A 19721-nucleotide genomic window follows, 5' to 3' on the forward strand; every position below is an offset into this window, starting at 1 on the left:
TCATATAAATGGCGGAGTTTGATGCTTTTTATCTCTCACCTATGGGAATTTGGATAGTTTATCTATTTTGGAGATTGTATATCTGTTTAGAAATATCTGTTTTGGGCTACCGATGGAGGATATCTATAATTGTTGTAGAAATTGCATGAGGATTAGGTGAATTGAAACTAATTTTTTACCGGTTGTCATTGAATATGACTGTGTTTTTAATACATTGCATATGTATGATGTTTAGGAGGAGAAATGAGATGTACTCCATATTTGGGAGAAGAAATGAGATGGACTCCATTGAATTAAGTTGGCCTATGTGTCTAAGGTGAAAGTCCTGAAAACTGCGCGTGTATACATGGCTACCGATTCCAGCGGACGAAATTTTCATAAAATGGAAAATTTGACGTGTTTGTGTAATGATTGTATTCGTTAGAGAACCACAGAGTTGTAGCCTCAGTTGAATTGTCTGGATAACAATGGACTGGACTCATGGATTGAGGTGAAATGAATTGTCATGAAATGAATTGACATAAAAATGGCTTGAGACACGAAACTTGGCATATGATGATCTTGTGACAATATGAATAATTTTATCATGGGCATTGTATATGCATATCATACTTATATATTTGTTAAGATTCATATATTATGCTAGATTATCTCTATTGGGCTTTGGCTCACCCTACTGGGGGAAAATATTTTCAGGTGCTGGTGATATGTCTCTACTAAGGATTTAGCTTGGGAGAACTGTGGAGCTGAAGGTTCAATTCCTGCTTATTTTGTATTTACTTTTTACAAGCTTAGGGCTTTATTTGTATTGAGCTTATGACTCATTTTATTGTAACCAAGCACGATCTTGGTAAGATGTAAGCCATTAGGGCATATGAATATTTATTTAGCTTTTGTTTCTTATTACCTCTCGTAATACATGTTGTAGATTCAGGATGAACGATTTATGAATGTATATCGCATGTGTCACCATTTGTATATTAATTCTGATTAACGAGAGCTTCTTATTTTATATATATATCACATTGTACTAGTGTTTGGAGTTAGTTTATTGTAATTATTTTAGGGGGCGTTACAGTGGAGGTGGAGAGGTGGTAGGTCTGGTAAGTGGTGGCAGATCTGGTAACGATGTCGGAGAGAGGTAAAGAAGGCAGATTCAGTGAACAAAACACCTCACAAGGATCGAGAGGGTTGGAAAGACAAAACTTCTAAGGTTATTTAAGTAGAAAAATAAAGAAAAATGAAGAAGAAAAGGGGATAGAAAGAGAAGAGAGGAGGCTGAAGGCCGAAACCCCCTCCCCCTAGGCGGCGCTCCTAAAGACCTAGAAGAAGAAAAGGTTTCAACAAACGCTTGATATGGGACTTTGGGCGAAGTGTTTTTTGTCCTATAAGGTCACTGGATTCTATATCTCAAAATAAGGTAATGCTAAAAGGGTGTTTACCATATGCAAAATATGAAATTTGTGAGTTTGATTAGCATAAATGTCACAACTCAATTCCATGTAAGTCATAACAAAAAAAAAAAAAAAGAGTTATAACCAAACATCACATAAGGTATAACCAAACAATTTTAGATTGATAACCAAAATAATGTCTTCACCAACTCCACACATATGTCATAATTAACATCACAGTAGATCATAACTAAAGAGACAAAAGTCGTAACCAAGAGGATATTTGTATATATATTCTGTATATATTAGGGTATTTGTTTCCTTTTTTAGTTCTAGGGTTAGCTTGCTATATAAACCAATGTATTCTTCTGTTTTATATACAATTGAATATACAGTTTCATTAAGAAAACTTACATGGTATCAGAGCAAGGTCTAAAACCCTAGCCTCCCAGAAGTCTTTTCTGGTTCGTTTGAGTTCTTTGGTTCTATTTTTTTGAATTTGTGCAACCCATCTGAGCTTGAATTGCAACATATCAAGTTGCGAATCATCTGAGTTCGAATCGCACTCCCCAGATCACAATTCTTTGGTTCGTCTGCTTCAGTCGTCTCTTCGGTTCATCTGGTCGTTCAATTGGCTTCAGTCATTTGGTTCAACCCTCTCTGGTTCATTGTTTATCCTAGACTTCACAACATATCTCTCTTTCTCTTATCCATCGTTGGTTGCCTTCGACGTGGTAGGGTTCGTCATCTGTTCGTGATTACTGATCTTCAATCACTGGTTCCATTCGTAGTTCATCGTCTGCGCAGTCGCCTCTCACGGCGAAGGGTTTGACCAAAGTGACTTGCCTCTTCTCTCTGTTCAACCCATCAGGATCTCCATTTCACTATTTTGGAACTTGATTCAGGTTTGGTCGTATCTGACCCACTATGTATATTTGTCCCATTTGGTACTGTTTGTTTAGGTGTTTGGAAGTGCCTCTCTTATTATATTTTGACCCTGTTTTGGAGTTACTTCTTTATTATATTTTGACCATAGTTTGTATCTCTAGTTTTGGTTGGACCCATTTGACTTCCAATATTATGAGTGTATTCGTAAACAAGAAGGGGCCATTGGCATCAAATGAGTGTGCCTTCTACCATCAGAGGGGCCATTAGAAGTATTAATGTCCCAAGAAGGGATGTTTGTCTGGCTCGTCTTCTCAACAGTCTCGGACCCAGTTTTACCCTTCTTCTCCGAGTAATTTTCAGGCTCCCAGTGGTTCTACTGTATCTGCTCCAGCTCCGAATCCTAACTTGGTTTCCTTGAGTGCTCAGATTAGTCAACTTCAGCATACACTGTCTACCTCTCAGCCATCCCCATCTGCCTCCATTGTTTCCTCTCTTCATTCAGATTTGCTTGGGACTTCTTCAGGTATCTCTTTGTCTATCTCAATTTTTGACTCTGGTGCCTCTCATCATATGACTCCCCATCTCTTTCTACTTCAAAATTGTACTCTCTCTCCCTCTCCTATTACTGTTAATGCTTGGGTTTGGTTTGCCTTTTATATTTGTTGGGTCTATCTTACCATCTGCTATGTCTGTTATATCTGTTGGGTCTACCTTACCGTCTGCCATGCCTGTTGTCTCCATTCCATCTGTCCTTTATGTTCCTCAGTTATTTGTCAATTTATTATCTATTAGTCAACTTGATGCCTCCGGTTTTGATGTTATCTTTTCTTTTTTTATCTGTTCTGTGCAAGATCGGATGTCCAAGCAGCAGATTGGGACGAACTGTAGAGTCGGAGACCTCCATGTGGTAGAGAGCTTGCATCTGCATATGACAACCTCTCTAACTGCTTTTTTCTCTTTTCAATTAGATTCTCTGTACTGTCTTTTCTACTTGAGGCATTTTAGATTAGGACACTTGTCTGCTGACCGCTTACAATCTTTAGCTCAGTCAGGTCTATTGGGTAAAGTTTCTCCTAGTGAACTTACTGAATGTCGAGGAGTGTAAACTTGCCAAAATGATAGCCTTACCTTTTCGTAAAAGTACTTCTATATCTGATACACCGTTTTCTTTAGTTCATACTAATGTTTAGGGCCCTTCTCCTGTTCTCACCAAAAGGAGTTCTGCATACTATGTGCCATTTGTTGATGATTGCACCCGTTACACTTGGGTTTATCTTATGACGCATAAGTCTGATTTCTATCAGATATACCGTACCTTTCAGTCTATGATTACTACTCAGTTTGGGTTTACCATTAAAGTGTTACAGTCTGACTTGGGTGGGGAATATTTTTAAAATGAGTTCTGTGAGTATTTGGCCAATTTGGGTACCATTCACTAAACTTCCTGTACAGATATGCCTGCCCCAAATGGTCGAGCTAAGCATAAACACTGTCAACTCCTTGAGACAGCTAGGTCTTCTTTTATCTCTGCCTCAATTCCGACTCCATTTTGGAGTGAGGCAGTTCTTACTACTGTTTTTCTTCTCAACCACATGCCTACTCCCCTTCTTTCTGGTTAGTCTCCTTATGAGGCTTTGTTCTCCTAAACTTCTAATTATTCCCTCCTTCGTGTGTTTAGGTCTGCTTGTTTTGTCTTTCTTTCCCTCAAAGATGGACCAAACTTAGTGCCTAGTCTATCCTATGTGTATTTTTAAGTTATAGTCCTACTCAGAAAGGCTATCAATGTTACGACCCTGCTTCCCGTCGTCTTTATGTCTCATGTCATGTTTCTTTTCTCGATCGTCTACCTTACTTTCAGTTTCCTCCTATCATTGCTTCGATTTTCAAAGAGGATTTGGTTCACATTAATCCATTTCCTTCTAAGGTCCCTCTTGATGAGTACATCTCTACTGTTCCCTATGAACGTGTTCCCTCTTCTCCTCCTACCACCCCTCCTGCTGAGTCTTTCTCTACTGAACCCCATGAATCTGCTCCCTCTTCTCTTTTTTCTCCCCAACCTGTTCATTCTCCTCCTCCGTTGTTAGTTTATTCTCGTCGCCAGACTCTCCCTCCCCCAGTTGTCTCTGCCCCTACTACTGATCCTCATGCTTCTGACGACCCTAATCCTACTGTACACTGATAGCTTACTCAAAAGCATCATCCTCCAAACAAGTTGGGTTGGTCTAATACATGTTTTTTTGTTTCCTATCGTACTTTTTTGTCTACTATTCATTCTTTTTCAAAACCTCAGTCTTACTAGGAGGCCTGTCAGGATCCCACTTGGGTTCGAGCTATAGATGATGAGTTGTTTGCCTTACAGAAAACTAACACTTGAGCGTTGGTTCCATTGCCTGCTGGCAAGAATCTAGTTGGTTGCAAATGGGTTTATAAAGTCAATACTCATTCTGATGGTTCTCTCGAGTGATACAAAGCTCGCCTGGTTGCCAAGAGTTTCTCGCAGGAGTATGGTATTGATTATGAGAAGACCTTTGCGCCTATTGCCAAATGACTACTATTCATACCTTGATTTCTGTTGCCGCTATTCGACATTGGCCTCTCTATCAGATGGACGTTAAGAATGCTTTCTTAATGGTCATCTCACTGAGGAGGTTTACATGCGTCCATCCCCTGGCCTTCCCCATTCCTGTGGGCAGGTTTGTCGTCTTCGGCGTGCTTTGTATGGTTTAAAGCAATCTCCTCGTGCTTGGTATGATCGCTTTCAGCCCATTGTTACTGAGCTTGGGTTTCATCCTTCTGCTTCTGACTTTGCTTTGTTTCTAAGACATACCTCGACTGATTTTGTTGCTCTCTTACTATATATGGATGATATGATGATCACTGCTCTGACTTGTCTGCTATCTCTGAAGTCAAGCAGCATCTCTTCCGCACCTTTAAAATGAAGGATCTAGGTCCATTGCGGTATTTTCTTGGTATTGAGGTTGCTTCTTCTTCAAAGGGCTATTTTTTGTCTCAGGCTAAGTATGCTAACGAGGTCATTCACCGTGTTAATCTTACTGATACTAAGGTTTCTAATACACCGAGCTTAATGTGAAGCTCAACTCTACCGATGGTATCCCTCTGGATGATCCCACTTTATATCGCGAGCTTGTGGGTTGCTTAGTCTATTTGATGGTTACTTGTCGTAATCTTGCTTATGTTATTCATGTGATTAGCCAGTTTGTTTCCGCTCCTTGCTCCATCCATTGGGCTACATTAGTTTAGATTCATTGCTACCTCCATGGTACTATCTTTCAGGGTTTACTTTTGTCCTCTACTTTCTCTTTGGATTTGATGGCCTATGATAATTCTTACTAGGTTGGTGATGTTACTGATCGCAAGTCCACATCTGGTTTCTGTATGTTTCTTGGCGATTCCTTGATTTCTTGGAAAAGAAACAAACTATTGTTGCTTGCTCTACTACTGAAGCTGAGTACTGTGTTATGACTCATGCTACTGCTGAGATCGTTTGCCTTTGTTGTCTCTTATCTGATTTGGGTGTCCCTCAGTCTTCTCTGATCTCCCTCTACTGTGACAACTGTAGTGCTATTCAGATTGTCCACAACACTGTCTTCCATGAGCGGACGAAGCACATTGAGGTTGATTGTCACTTTGTCTATCACCATCTGCAATCTGGCTCTATCTCGCTTCTTTTCGTCTCTTTGGCTTTGCAACTTGCTGACTTCTTTACCAAGACTCACACCACTGCTCGGTTTCAGTTTCTTCTTGGCAAACTCTCAATGTTTTCTGCTAAAACACCTTGAGTTTGAGTAAGGCTGTGAGAATATTATGTTTCATGTATATGTGGTAATTTATATATTATGTATATATTCGGGTATTTGTTTCCTTTTTGAGTTCTAGGGTTAGCTTGCTATATAAACCAATGTATTCTTCTGTTTTATATACAATTGAATATACAGTTTCATTAAGAAAACTTACAGTGTAACCATAGAATTTCCCCTCAATATATATATTTCCCCAACATCATGCGTTTGCATTCGCCCAATCTAATTATGAGACAAAAAAATAAAAACCTTTTTTTAAGAACAGAAAATCTCAAAACAACTTTAAACTGGGAAAGTGAAAACACCATTGAGAGAGAAAATACAAATCAGAAATTGTCGCCATGGTTGAAATCCCAGTACTCAAAAACATATATATACATATATATATATATATATATATATATATATGAGATAACTACTTTCATCATATGAATTTTGAGTTGCATATTGATGCACCAGCTCTGGTTAGGACCAGATCATTCATGTCCAACATCATGGTCCAGCATTTATTTTGTTCTGAAAGGCAATGGTTCGATGCTTGGACCTGCAATACTTCCACACACAATGTCACTCTCTCACGTCAACCAGCACTACTTGGTCCTCCTGCACATAACTCATCTGAATCGAATAAGGTTTGACAATGAATATAAAGATTTTAAGAGATAAAATTTCAAAACCCCTAGTTCATAATTGCAATAATAATGTTACTGCTACATCATTCTGTATGTTCAAAATTTTCCTTATCCCAATTGTTAATGGAAAATGTTTCACAAACAGAATTTTCATAAAGAAAATTTATGGAGAAAATTCAACTACACAGTCCCCTCCTGTTCCTAACTTATTTCTCTCTTATCTTTGTTGTGCAAACTTCAAAGAAGCAATTAACAAACCCCATCAACAGCTTAAGTTAACTGTGTTTCTTGGTGCTTTCGCTAGCTAGAATACACATGCATATATGCATCCACTAGGCAGACGTAAATGTATAAATATATCAAACTGATGTACTCTCTGCATCTAAAATTTTCGTGCATTACGTTGACAACTCATAGACAATCTTGTAAGAAATACACAAAGGAGAGGCAGTTGAATAAAGAATGTGGCATAAATGCAAAAGTAACGACACAACACAACACAAAATGTTGCAACTTAAAATCTGCAATTACTGCATTACCCTGGAGCTTAATATCACAAACCAAAACATCTATATAAATCAAAACAGAAGGAAGGAAAAAGAAAACACTTCTTTCAATATTAGTCCAATAATGTTCCCAAAAAATTAACTGCACTGCGTGGCAGATGACATCCTACAAATTGAAATGCATCAAGGATTTAGTGGACATGGATGGAAAAGAGAGAACAAACATGCAACAAATACAAAAGGAAGTGAATTATAAGTAACCACTTCAGGTGAGATGTTGAAAGCAAAAGGGTCAATGTTGCAAGGAATTTGTCCCATGTCAACCTAATTTCCTCGCCCCATGTCAGTTTTGTCTAAGGAAAGAGTTAACAGCCCTCATTCATGCCACCGGGGAATCACTACAATTTGGGCATTCCATGACAACAAAATCTAATAGAGTTGGCTGCTATTTACCGAAACTGTAATTTCGGCAATTCCTTCAGGTGCAGTGCCTTCATATGGCAAACAGTCTCTGAAAGATTTCATTTGGGGAATCTCAAGATTGTCTACCAACTGGAATGGTAACATCTGTTTTTTTTTAACAAAAACACAACTATATTAAAAAGTGAAGTTCAGTACAAAAGATTCAAAACGAAACAAATGAGGGCCACATCTATCTCTGGATGCAAAAACAAAGGGGGATTGTGATGCATTTGTTCATTAGACAAAACAAAAACTAAAATGATGGAATTCATGTAGAAGCTGTAGGCAAACCTGTAGAAGAACTTGGTGCTCATGATTCATCGTTTGCTGCCTTCGTAAATCATGCATGGTTCGACTAGAATCAGATTCAACTACAAATATTTGTAGTTTGCACTCAACGCTATCTATAATCCAGTGCGCCGAGCCTATACTCAACCATGTTATTATCAGTGATTCCAATGGGACATGCAAAGGCTGTCGAAAACAAGGCCTGATGGTCCCGAAACACTCCCCTTAACAAAGGGACAATATTTATGAGTATGGAATAACCCTCAAGGGTCAAACATCTAAGTTCCCTCTTTGCTTGGAAGATTCAAGTGTCAATACTCTTAAAAATCAGTGCAGCAGAGTATCCAGGAAATCTATAAACTTCTAGAGACAATTAGACATTTTCTTCACTCCTGTAGATTTGGACATCCCCAAACTGTTCGAGTTAGCAGAGATGGCAATGAACACCCAATGCTCTTCAATTTTGGCAGTTCCCACAGATACAATGTATCTAAATTTGGCAATTTGGGTTCTGTTGATGATCCTTCAAACACAGCGTTCAATTCATCACAAAACTTAATTTGAAGAACCTGCAGGTTTTTTGGCAGCTGGGAAGAAGAGAAAACAATAGACAACTTTGGACAACAATCAACATACAGCTGCTTAAGGTTTTCAAAGGTGTCACTTTGCCAGTTCCCAGGGTATATGTGCTTCAAATTGACAGAATTGGAAACCCATAAGACCTCTAAACCTTCCAGTTGCATTATCTCTTCTACCTCCTTTTCATGAAAGACACTCTCCATTTCTCTGCTTCTGTCTATAAAACAGCTTTTCAGTACCTTACAGTTGGAGGCACCTAAATCAGATAACCATCTTTCAAACGCATTATCAATTAAGAATAAGCAGTTAGCACGACTGAGAACATCCTCAATACCCTTGGGGGAATGGTGGAAACCTCGAATTTCCAATGACCGTTGCTCTTCAAAATCAGATAAATGTCTGGCTTTGAAGTAGATATCTCTGAATATAAAATCATCTCTGTAGAAAGATAGAACTCCTTTTCCATCTTGCTCCTCGAAGGGATGAACAGAGAAGTGGAATTGCTTGAAGCTTGTTTTCCACAATGACGGGTTGTTTTCCAGAAGTTGAAGAAACTGGGAACCAGTTACAGATACAGGAGGCTTGTTATTATCCCCAACCGTTTCAGCTGGAAAACTGGAGATATCCCAGCCATACTCATATAGTTCCTTCATATTGCTTCTGCCAATTCCTTGAGTATCCTTCATGCTTGGCAGATCAAGGCGATCAAGATGAGTCAATTCAGAGATCCCATAGGGGAGTTTATCAAGAGTGGCCCCAAGCAGATTGAGCATTTCCAGTTGCAGAAACTCCTTTATGCCTGGACAATCTCTAAGCAGAAGCTGACGGAGGTTGCTAAAGTTGTCAAGGGATGGCAGATCATCAACTGCAGTTTCAGACAGATCTAGGACCTCAAGCTTTGTCAACTCTTTCAAATCAGGCACAGTTGTCAAGTCTGGACAACCCTTTAGATAAAGCTCATGGAGGGTTTTGAGGTTTGACATGGATGGTAACTGTTGAAGCAAGGTTTCAGAGAGGTCAAGAATCCGGAGGCAACTCATATTGTTCAAGAAATCAGCTCCAGTCTCTCTCAAAAGTCTAATACCACATAAATTTAGCTCCTCAAGTTTTGATAGAGACTCTAGTGGTGGAAGCACTCTCAAGCGAGTACATTTTTTCAGTAGGAGGTGGCGGAGGTTGCTAAGATTTGAAAGTGATGGCAACCATTTGATCTTAGTCTCAGAAAGGTCGAGCTTCCAAAGGCGAGGCATCTGCTCAAAGGATTTATCTTGTAGTACTGTCAAAGCACTACAACCAGAAAGATCAAGCACCTCAAGTTTTGTAAGGGAATTCAAGTCAGGCAACTCCTCCAAGTTTGAGCAACATGACAATAATAGCCGACGCAGGTTATGGAGATGGGAAAGAGATGGCAGAGTTTTGACCTGCGCTTTTGAAAAATCAAGTGTTTCAAGGTCTTTAAGAAATTCTATGCATTCGAGCTTACTTAGGCTAGTACAACCGTTTAAATACAAATGATGAGGATTGCTAATGTTAGAAGGTAGATGATCAACGGCAGTTCTCGATAGATCAAGGATCTTAAGGTCAGTTAGATTTGCTAGAGATTGATCATGGAACTCCTTAAAATTGCAGGCATCTGAGAGATCAATAATTTGGAGAGTAGCTACCGACCTAATGCTAGGATGTCTATCCACCCCTAAACATCCACTTAGCAAGAGATGAGTGAGCTTTTTCAGACTAAAAATCAATGGAAGGCTCTTAATATTTGTTTTGGAAAAATTAATCATTTGAAGTTCCTTATTAGATGAAAAGCTTTTGTCTTGTATACTACTCAAAGACGTAGAACCAGAAAGATCTATCACCACAAGATTAATCAAGCGTCTCAGAGATCTTAGTTCTTTCAAATAAGAACACCCTCCAAGGATGAGCCAGCTTAGTTCACTAAGTTCATAAAAAGAATAAGGTAATGATTCGATTTGTAGGGCAGATAGATTGAGACTCCGAAGGCTTGGTGTGCCCCTAAAGAAATCATCTGGGATCCTACAAAAGGAGCTAGGACCAGATATCTCAAGAGCAGTTAATCTTCTAAGTTCTAATACGTAATCAATTTCCTCCAGAAAATGACAGTTCCTAAGTACAAGCACGTTAAGCTTGTCCATGTTAGACAAGAACCGTGGCAGTGATTTGAATGTGGGGTTGAAGATCACGAGAACTTGGAGGTCCTGCCAGGACTGTAGCAAATAATCTGGGATTTCGCTGCCAATACGATTCCCATCAAGCAATAGTGTTGAGAGTTTCCGTCCTTTCTTACCACTGAAAAGTGATCTTATTATACCACCCACCTGTGTGATTCTACCAAGGCCTTCCCATTCGCCGTACCTGAACACACTTGACAGCCCCAAATTAGCTGTCCAACCAAATCCACCTCTGTTGCAATCTTGCAAATTAATTGCTGCTCCTTCGATGACAACATAATCAGGTTCCACAGTTTTGACGATGTGAAAATCTATAAGTTCCTTTAAAACATGATATCCCTTATTGTAAGCCTTCTCAATACAATCCACTTGACCAAGATATCCTTCCATCATCCAATAAGCTACCAGCTCATTGTAATGGACGCATCCACTGTCTCGAAAAAAGTGCCTGTCAGGCCGACAACAATCAATTAGAATACCACCTGGAAGTATGTTAAAACCGCAACGTAGTAACAGTGCTATGTCGAAGCGTTCTCCATAAGCAACTTCCTCCAAAGCAATTTCCAGCTTCTGCAATCCAGAATCACATTGCCCAATATAACTTAAGGCCTTTCCCATCACAACAATCTCTGCAGGTAAGCCTGTACTCCTTTGCACACATTCTTCAACCAGTGGTTCAATACCTGAAAGCTCAAAAACTTTTGTGCCAGCTCTTTTTTGTAACAAGAACTTTGACTCTTTCTTCGACAAGGGTTCTACCTCGATCACTGATCTCATAGAGTCCATAATATCGCTGTTGGGATGATTATTTGTGGTGATTAAAACCTTATATGAACTTTGCTGGCTGAGATTCAACAGGGTTTCCAGTTTGGGCATAATGTCTTTTTCTTTCATCTTTTTTCCCTCATCATCCAAAATAATAAGAAAATGCTTTTGTGCCAGTGCTTCAGATATCTTTTGTCGCAAGTCCTGCTCCATTTCCTCCTCCTCCTCCTCCTCTTCCCCCTCATAGTCATCATCTTCAAACTCTTCTGCAGTGGAAAGTAGATACAGTTGCTGAGCAAAACTTTGGCAAAGAGCCATACTGTCATATTCTCTGTTCAGAAATAACCAGAGAGTGAAATCAAATAAGCCTCTCTCGGTTGCACGATCAGTTAATTCTCTGGCCATCCATGTTTTTCCAACTCCAGGTTGCCCAACAAGAACGACAGTTTTAGCTCTGCCATGGCTTAATAGTTGAAGAATGTACTCAATCTTTCCTTCCACAGTTCTAAGGGCCATTGTTGATGCAAGAAAACCTGCCAAATAAGATTGTAATATCAAGTTAATTTTAGAATTATGGAAAAATGCAGAATTCTCTGACATGTCCCTCCAAGATTGAAAATGGTCCTGACAAATATTCAGGGAAATGGGGATAAAAATCTACTAGTGTATGTTGGTGTAATGCTTGATCCCCAAAGAAATTTGAAATATTTGAAGTTTTGTTTCTCACAATTAGTTGTTGAAAAAGTGTTGAAAGAGATGATGTGTCAGGTGAAGGATTGGTTGACTTGTTTATGTGAGTATTATACTTCACATGATTCAATAAGTGTGCAAGTGGCTAATGTGAGTGAAGCACCTGGGATGATGGTAGATGATGATTGCGATGATCCACATGCACTTATTGCTTCTCAATTTTAGTTCTTATTTAGAGTAGGAACATTCTAGTGTGTGCAAGTCTTAAGGTGGATAAGTACTCTAGAAATTTGATACATTGGGATAATGGAAGGGCAATTCTTCATAGGATTGAGTGTGGTCCCATGTAGCATGCAATGTATTGGCAATGCCAATTTCTACCGTTGCTTCTGAGTAAACCTTTAGTATGGAAAGACGTATATTTGATCCATCATTAGCTCCAATGATAGTAGAGGTTCTTATACTTGCACATAACTGGCTTCAAAGCACTATCCCTATTTCTCTTTGCAACACAATAGAAGAGGTTGAGCAATTTGAAGAATATGACTCAGATAATACTCAATATAGTGTATAGTTACATTAGTTTGCATAAAATTTGAATAAACTTTTATTTTTGATATTTAATTTTGTTAGAATTTGCCATCACCTACCACCAATTTACCATCACCTACCACCACCTACTCCTCACCTACTACACTCACCCTCTCCTATATAATGAGCCACTCACCATTTGTAATATATATCAATCAATATATCAATCATAATATATACACAATTTATGCTCTCTCTCTATCAGTTTATTTTTACATGGTATCAGAGCAGGTGTAGAACCTAATATTTTTCACTTCCCCGGCGGGCGGCAACCTCGCCTTAGCCGCCCGCCGGGCCTCAACCTATTCAGCTTATTTTTCTACACATACCTTCCCATCACTGCCTAAATCCTTCTCTTCCTCGCCGGCCGGATTCCTGCTAAAAATGGATGTTCGCCGGCGAAATGACAAGCCATCACCCAAATCAGCCGGCGAACCTCTGAACCTCTGTCGCCTCCTGCAGCAATCCTTCTGTTGTCGCGTCGCCTTCTATTTCAGATCTGTGTTGCCTTCATCCCCCACCATCAGATGGCGTAGATCCGCTTTTTTAACTAAGGGAAAGCCTTCACCTTTAAATACATGACCCAGATGGCCACCACAAGCTGCACATGTAATTTCAATCCTCATTGCGGTTTATGGCTCCAGGAAGACTTTCAACCGGAGTTGAATTTAGTTGTTGCCTTGTAGAGAGGAGTTCCACATCCAGCACAGGTATAGACTCCCTCAGCAAAGAGCTTGCCCTCCCCTCTTCGTCTGATTTCTGCACAGCCCAGAAGCAGCCCACTTTTGCACCAATCCATACCTTTTTTTTTTCTTCTAAAGCCCCTGAGTTTGTCCCCTTGGTCTTGGACTCTCTCTCTCTCTCTCTCCTATCATACACAGATCCATACATTATTTTTATTATCACTTCCTCTCACTCTCTCATAAAATAATACCCCCACTTTACCTTTATTTATTTTATTTTATCTTCACTTTTTCTTTATCTGCAGCTGCTCCACAGGGCACATGCTTATATTATTATTATTATTATTATTATTATTATTCTTACACACAAAAAAAAAAAAAAAAAAAAAAATCAATTCCAACCCATTACAGGTTTTCACCAACCATGGGCCACGCAACCCACGTGAATCAATACGATAAAATAAAATCAAATCAAATAAAAACAAGGCTTAGCAGGCTGAACTTTCTCAGGAGCATGATTACATTTGTTATTATTATTATTATTATTACTTTTGTTCTCCTAGCTTGTAATTTTCTTATTATTGTGGAAAAACAAGATGATTTGTTATTTTTGTCATTTTATTCATATCAGGGGATCAACCCCGATCACACTTTTTACATAAAAAAAAAAAAAAAAAACAACAACAACAACAACAACACAAATCGAAACAGTGGGATTTTTCTTCTCTACTCTGCCGCCGGTCTCTTCTTCTTGCCTCCGTCTTGGGCGGTCCTTGACGGTGTTGCCTCCGTGCTTCCTCGACCACCAAGCAAGTTGCCTCCTCCCTGCTCCTCCACTACAGCATATGGCGGACCTCCAAATCGGAACATCACGGTGGCCTTCCGCTTCAGCTCCTTATTTTCTGCTTTCAGCACACTTATCTCTGCTCGCGCATCCTTATACATGCGTTGGAGCAGAGCCAGTTGGGCGTTTAAATGCTGCACCTCATTTGTCCTACTCTGCAGCCGGTTCGACAAATTTGTGACCGCCGTCATGGTTTCCACACATGACTTCAGAGTATACTGATTGGCCTCAATATCAGTTTGCACCGCCATTTTTTGCTCCACCGACCGCATCGGAAAGTTCAATGGAGCAAAACCAGAGGTGTTTGGTTGAGGTTCACTGGCCACCGCACCAGTTATTTCTCTTGTGGACTCGTTCAGTTCTGGAAAGAGCGTAAGCAGACCACGGGACGAAGAGGCCATATTCTGGGTAGCTAAACGGGAAGACGAGGCCATGTTATGGGTTGCTGAGTGTTTCAGAGAAGGGTTGGTTACAGAATGGCAACAGAGTGTTCCAGAATCTCTTTCTCAGAAACGGAAGAGTTTTTTCAAAGGATTTTCAGAGGTTTCAGACTGGTTTGATTTCCACATGTTCTCTCAGCCTCCGCATTGATTTATATAGAACATGACGAAGAGGCCGACACGCGCACTGTCGATCACGTGCATCGCCGCGTGTCTGGCGCGCCTTTTGATGGCTCGTCTTTTGATGAATTGGGCACGCCTTTTGATGGCACGCCTTTTTATGGATTGGGCACGCCTTTTGATGGCACGCCTTTTTGAAAGATTGGGCACCCCTTTTGAGGGTGCGACTTTTAAGGGTCCGACAAGACTCTGTAAACTGTCCCGACATTGATTCCGGTTAGTTTTTACAAGGGTCCAGCAAGACTCCGTAAACTGTCACAACATTGTCTGCTACAACGGTCCGACATGACCCCATAAACTGTTTTCTACAACGGTCCGACATGACCCCATAAACTGTCTTCTACATCGGTCTGACACCGCCATCCAGTGTCCTCTACACCGTTATGACATCACCATACAGTGTCCTCTACAACGTTATGACACCACCATCCAGTGTCTTCACCAATGGTCTGACACGACCATACAGTGTCACCTATCCTTTTTTATTTCTATGTATTTTCTTGTTTTGTTCCTCTCTTCAAACTCAAGTTGGTTAGTTTCTATCCTCCTTGAGTTTGCGGGGGGCTGTTAGAATTTACCATCACCTACCACCAATTTACCATCACCTACCACCACCTACTCCTCACCTACTACACTCACCCTCTCCTATATAATGAGCCACTCACCATTTGTAATATATATCAATCAATATATCAATCATAATATATACACAATTTATGCTCTTTCTCTATCAGTTTATTTTTACAAATTTTATTTATTTTTTACAATTCTGGACCAAACTCAAGCTCAACGCCAAGTTCAAGTACTATTAGCATCTAGCACGGCTTGGTAAAGAAAATATATTCAAATGTTTTAGCCTTTTCTTCTATTTTCTATCATCAGCTTTGATATATTTGTATTTCAACACTACCGATTTCAGGTTGAGAAAATTCTCTACTACGCGGCCTCCTGGTTGGCTGGTTTACAGCATGTTGCACTACTTTTTAGTTTTTATGACTTTTTTTATTTGATGACTATATTTAGTAGATAATTTAGATTACTGTAATATTATAGCACTAGCATATGTGCTTGGTGTGGTGTTTGGAATATATATTGAATTGTAGAGCAGTGACAAGTGTGCTTGATTGGTTTGTTTTTGGTATATTGGGTTGCTGTGGTGTTTAGTTTGTTCTTTATTATTTTAGACTCTTAAGATTTTTTTAAATCATTGATGAACATGAATAAATGAAATGTATTAAGCCAGCTATTTTGTTTTTGAATCTTCTTGTTGATTATGAATGAATTGTTAGCATATCATATTAGAAAGTGTTAGCATATTATATTAGCCGAAAGTTACACTAGGGTCTGTAATCATTTTATGCCCTCAGGGATCATCTTGTAATTGCCTTTCTTGTAAACCCTAATCTTCATTTATAAATAGGGGGTGATATTCTATCATACCCCAAGCTGGTTACCCAAGCTTCATGGTATCAGAGCTACACCTCTAGGGTTAGGGTTCAAAACGTACCTAGTTGGATCATCTGCTGGGTCGATCTTCAGTCACCGTCGTCACTCTGCTTCGTCTTCATCAGCCGATTGGATCATCTGCTTCGTCTTCGTCTTCGTCTTCGTCTCAGCTCCTCAGCTCGTCGATCTCCTCCAGCCGTTCGTCGCTCGTCTTCATCGCCCTCGTCGTCCTCTGTCGTCTTCGTCACTCGTCGTCCTCAGCCTCTGTCTCACTGTGGTATGATCTCACACCCTTGGTATATATAAATATATATATATATATCCTGATATATATATAAATATAGCCTGATATATATATTTATATATAAATACATGTATACATAAATAAATCAATATAAAAAAAAACAAAAAAAAAACAAAAACAAAAACAAAACAAAACAAAACAAAACAAAAATGGTTTCTTAATTTTGTTATGTCTTTATAGTGGTCATTGTGCCTGTTATCTCACTACCACCTTCCGGGTTTGTGATTGCCACTAGTTTTGTTGCGGGTTCGGTAGTATTGTATCCATGACAGATTCTCAAACACCAAAGAGTGAGAGTCCCATTCTACCTACTACCATGACTGAGAACCCCAACCCTAGTCTGAAAATCACCACCTCTCTATTTAATGGTCAGAACTACCTAGCATGGTCTCAAAGTTTGACTATGTTTTTGAAAAGCAGAGGGAAGATGGGGTATGTTGATGGCAGGATACAGGCACCTAGTACCACTGACTCAGGCTATGACCAATGGGAGATTACCAACTCTTTGATTATGAGTTGGCTTATCCATTCGATGGTTCTAGAACTTGGTGAGGGCTACTTGTCTATGGAGACTGCCCAGGACGTTTAGGAGGCTGTGGCTGTTACCTATTCCCGCAAAGGAAAATTTTCACAGGCATTTGAGTTGCGCCGCTCTATTGAGAGCTCACTTCAGGGGGAGCAGACTGTTCTTCAGTACTTCACTTTCCTCACCAACGGCTGGAAATGCCTTGACCACCTAGAAGACTATAAGCCCGTTTGCCCTACTGATTCTGTCGGGTACAAGAAGTTCATCGCACGGGAACGGGTCTTTAAATTTTTGGCCGGCCTAAATGTGGAGTATGACCCAGTTAGGGGTCGAGTTCTGAGTATGGACACTCTTCCTTCACTTCAGGAGGCATTTGCCTATGTACAAAATGAGGAGAGTCGCCGGTCTGCTATGATGTCCCCTGTCTCTACTGACCGTTCCGCATTACTGTCTACTCCTCGAGATGGCCTCAGCCTGCCTCCTCCGTCTGCTGCTAAGGAGTCTGTATTATGTGATTATTGCAAGAAGCCGCGGCATACTCGTGAGACGTGTTGGAAGCTTCATGGGACTCCATCCGGGGGTCAAGGTGATCGGTCTGGTTCTCGAGGAGGTCAGTCAGGCCAATCTAGAGGACGTGGTTCCTATTCTCGGGCTCATCAGTCTAGTGCCGTTGATACCCTTGATTCTAATTCTACTTCTGTTACCCAAGCTTCTGATACTGAGCTGGAGGATGCTTTGCGCCAATTGTTGGACCGCCGATCTTCTACTGCTCTCAGTACCGCTTCCTCGTCCTTTGCCCGCTCAGGTAACTTAGCATCTTCTCTTTGTGCTTTCCTGTGTCATACATCTTTGCCTTGGATTATTGATTCTGGTGCCTCAGATCATATGTCTGGCTCCTCTGATCTTTTCTCTGTCTATAAGCCCTCTTCAGGTCAGGACAAAGTTAGGATTGCCGATGGTACTGTTTCTTCCATTTCTGAAAAAGGTTTAGTCCAAGTCACTCCTACCATACATCTATCTTCTGTTCTCCATGTTCCCAAGTTTTTTGTTAATCTGTTATCCTTAAGTCGTCTTACCCAAGATTTGAATTGTAGTGTGACGTTTTTTCCTAATCATTGTCTTTTTCAGGACGATTGGCAGTGGTAGTGCAGAAAATGGTCTCTACTTCCTAGATCAACCAGACAAACTTGCTTATTCTTCTACCACGTCTTCTACTACCCTCGCTGATTTATGGCTGTGGCATCGGCGTCTTGGGCATCCCTCATTTCATTTACTTAAGCATTTATTTCCTTCTAGTTTCGCAAATCATCATGTGTCTGACTTTCTTTGTGAGTCTTGTCAACTTGGAAAACAACATAGAGCTTCTTTTGCTCCCAGTTTGAATAAAAGCTTCGTTCCTTTTTCATTAATACATTCTGATGTTTGGGGTCCCTCTCGTGTTCTGTCTGTGAAAGGTCATCGCTGGTTTGTTATATTTATTGATGATTTTTCTCGTGCTACTTGGGTGTATCTCATGAAAGATAAGAGTGAGGTTTTCTCTGTGTTTCGCACTTTTCATAAGATGATTTGTACTCAGTTTGGGGCCACTATCAAAATATTTCGTTCTGATAATGGCGGGGAATACATAGATTCTGGGTTAGGACAATATTTCTCTACTCATGGCATTATCCATCAGACCTCTTGCACCAATACCCCTTAACAAAATGGGGTGGCCGAACGCAAGAATCGGCATCTTCTTGACATGGCTCGGTGCATGTGTTTTTTTATGAATGTGCCTCGGCCCTATTGGGGCGACGCTGTTCTCACCGCTACCCATCTTATTAATCGTCTCCCTACCCAGGTCTTGGACAAACAGGCTCCGCTTCACGTCCTCCTCGGTTCTCCGTCCTTGTTTTCTATTCCTCTCAAAATATTTGGTTGTGTCTGTTTTGTCCATAATCACTCTCCCTCTCGTGGTAAGTTGGACCCTCGCTCCCTCAAGTGTGTTTTCCTTGGTTACTTTCATACTCAAAAGGGGTATAAATGTTACCACCCTTCTTCTCGTAAGTGGTTTGTGTCCATGGATGTAACTTTCTTTGAGTCCCAGTCCTATTTCTTGTCCTCTCCGGTGTCACCGTCCTCATTTCCGGGGGAGCCTTGGTGTGAAGTGAGTCCTGTGCCTCCTATGATGGAACCAGTTGTTCTTGTACCACCCTCTACTACTGTGCTTCCTATGGTAGAACCAGTTGTTCTTGCACCCCCCCTCTTCTACTGGGACTATAGAACCCACTGTCACCAAGAATAAGGACGGGCATGTTTATGTCCGGGACATAGACAGAAAACAAGTTAACTGGATACACGGGACCGTTTCTGCTACTCCACTGCCATCTCCTGCTTCTGATGAGAGTCTAGGTAACTTTGAATCTCTTGAGTCCATTGATCTTGATGTTCCTATTGCCAAGAGGAAGGGTGTGAGATCTTGTACTCAACATCCTATCTCACAGTTTGTAT

At 40.3% G+C, this 19721-nt stretch overlaps 1 protein-coding gene across 1 annotated transcript in view; it reads right to left on the reverse strand.

The window, feature by feature from the left end:
- Positions 1-7240: 7240 nt before the first annotated feature.
- LOC114279059 (putative disease resistance protein At4g19050) overlaps positions 7241-19721 on the reverse strand; it is a 40982-nt gene continuing 28501 nt past the window's right edge. Inside the window, exons 2-3 of the mRNA XM_082887903.1 lie at positions 7995-12060; positions 7241-7808 (exon numbers count right to left, since the gene is read on the reverse strand). Of these exons, the coding sequence (XP_082744029.1) occupies positions 8378-12043 (3666 nt within the window). The 5' untranslated portion in view covers positions 12044-12060 and the 3' untranslated portion in view covers positions 7241-7808; positions 7995-8377. The remainder of the gene's footprint in view (positions 7809-7994; positions 12061-19721) is intronic.

This window comes from Camellia sinensis, chromosome 9 (assembly GCF_055761805.1).
Source record: "Camellia sinensis isolate YWXY chromosome 9, ASM5576180v1, whole genome shotgun sequence".
NCBI lineage: Eukaryota > Viridiplantae > Streptophyta > Magnoliopsida > Ericales > Theaceae > Camellia > Camellia sinensis.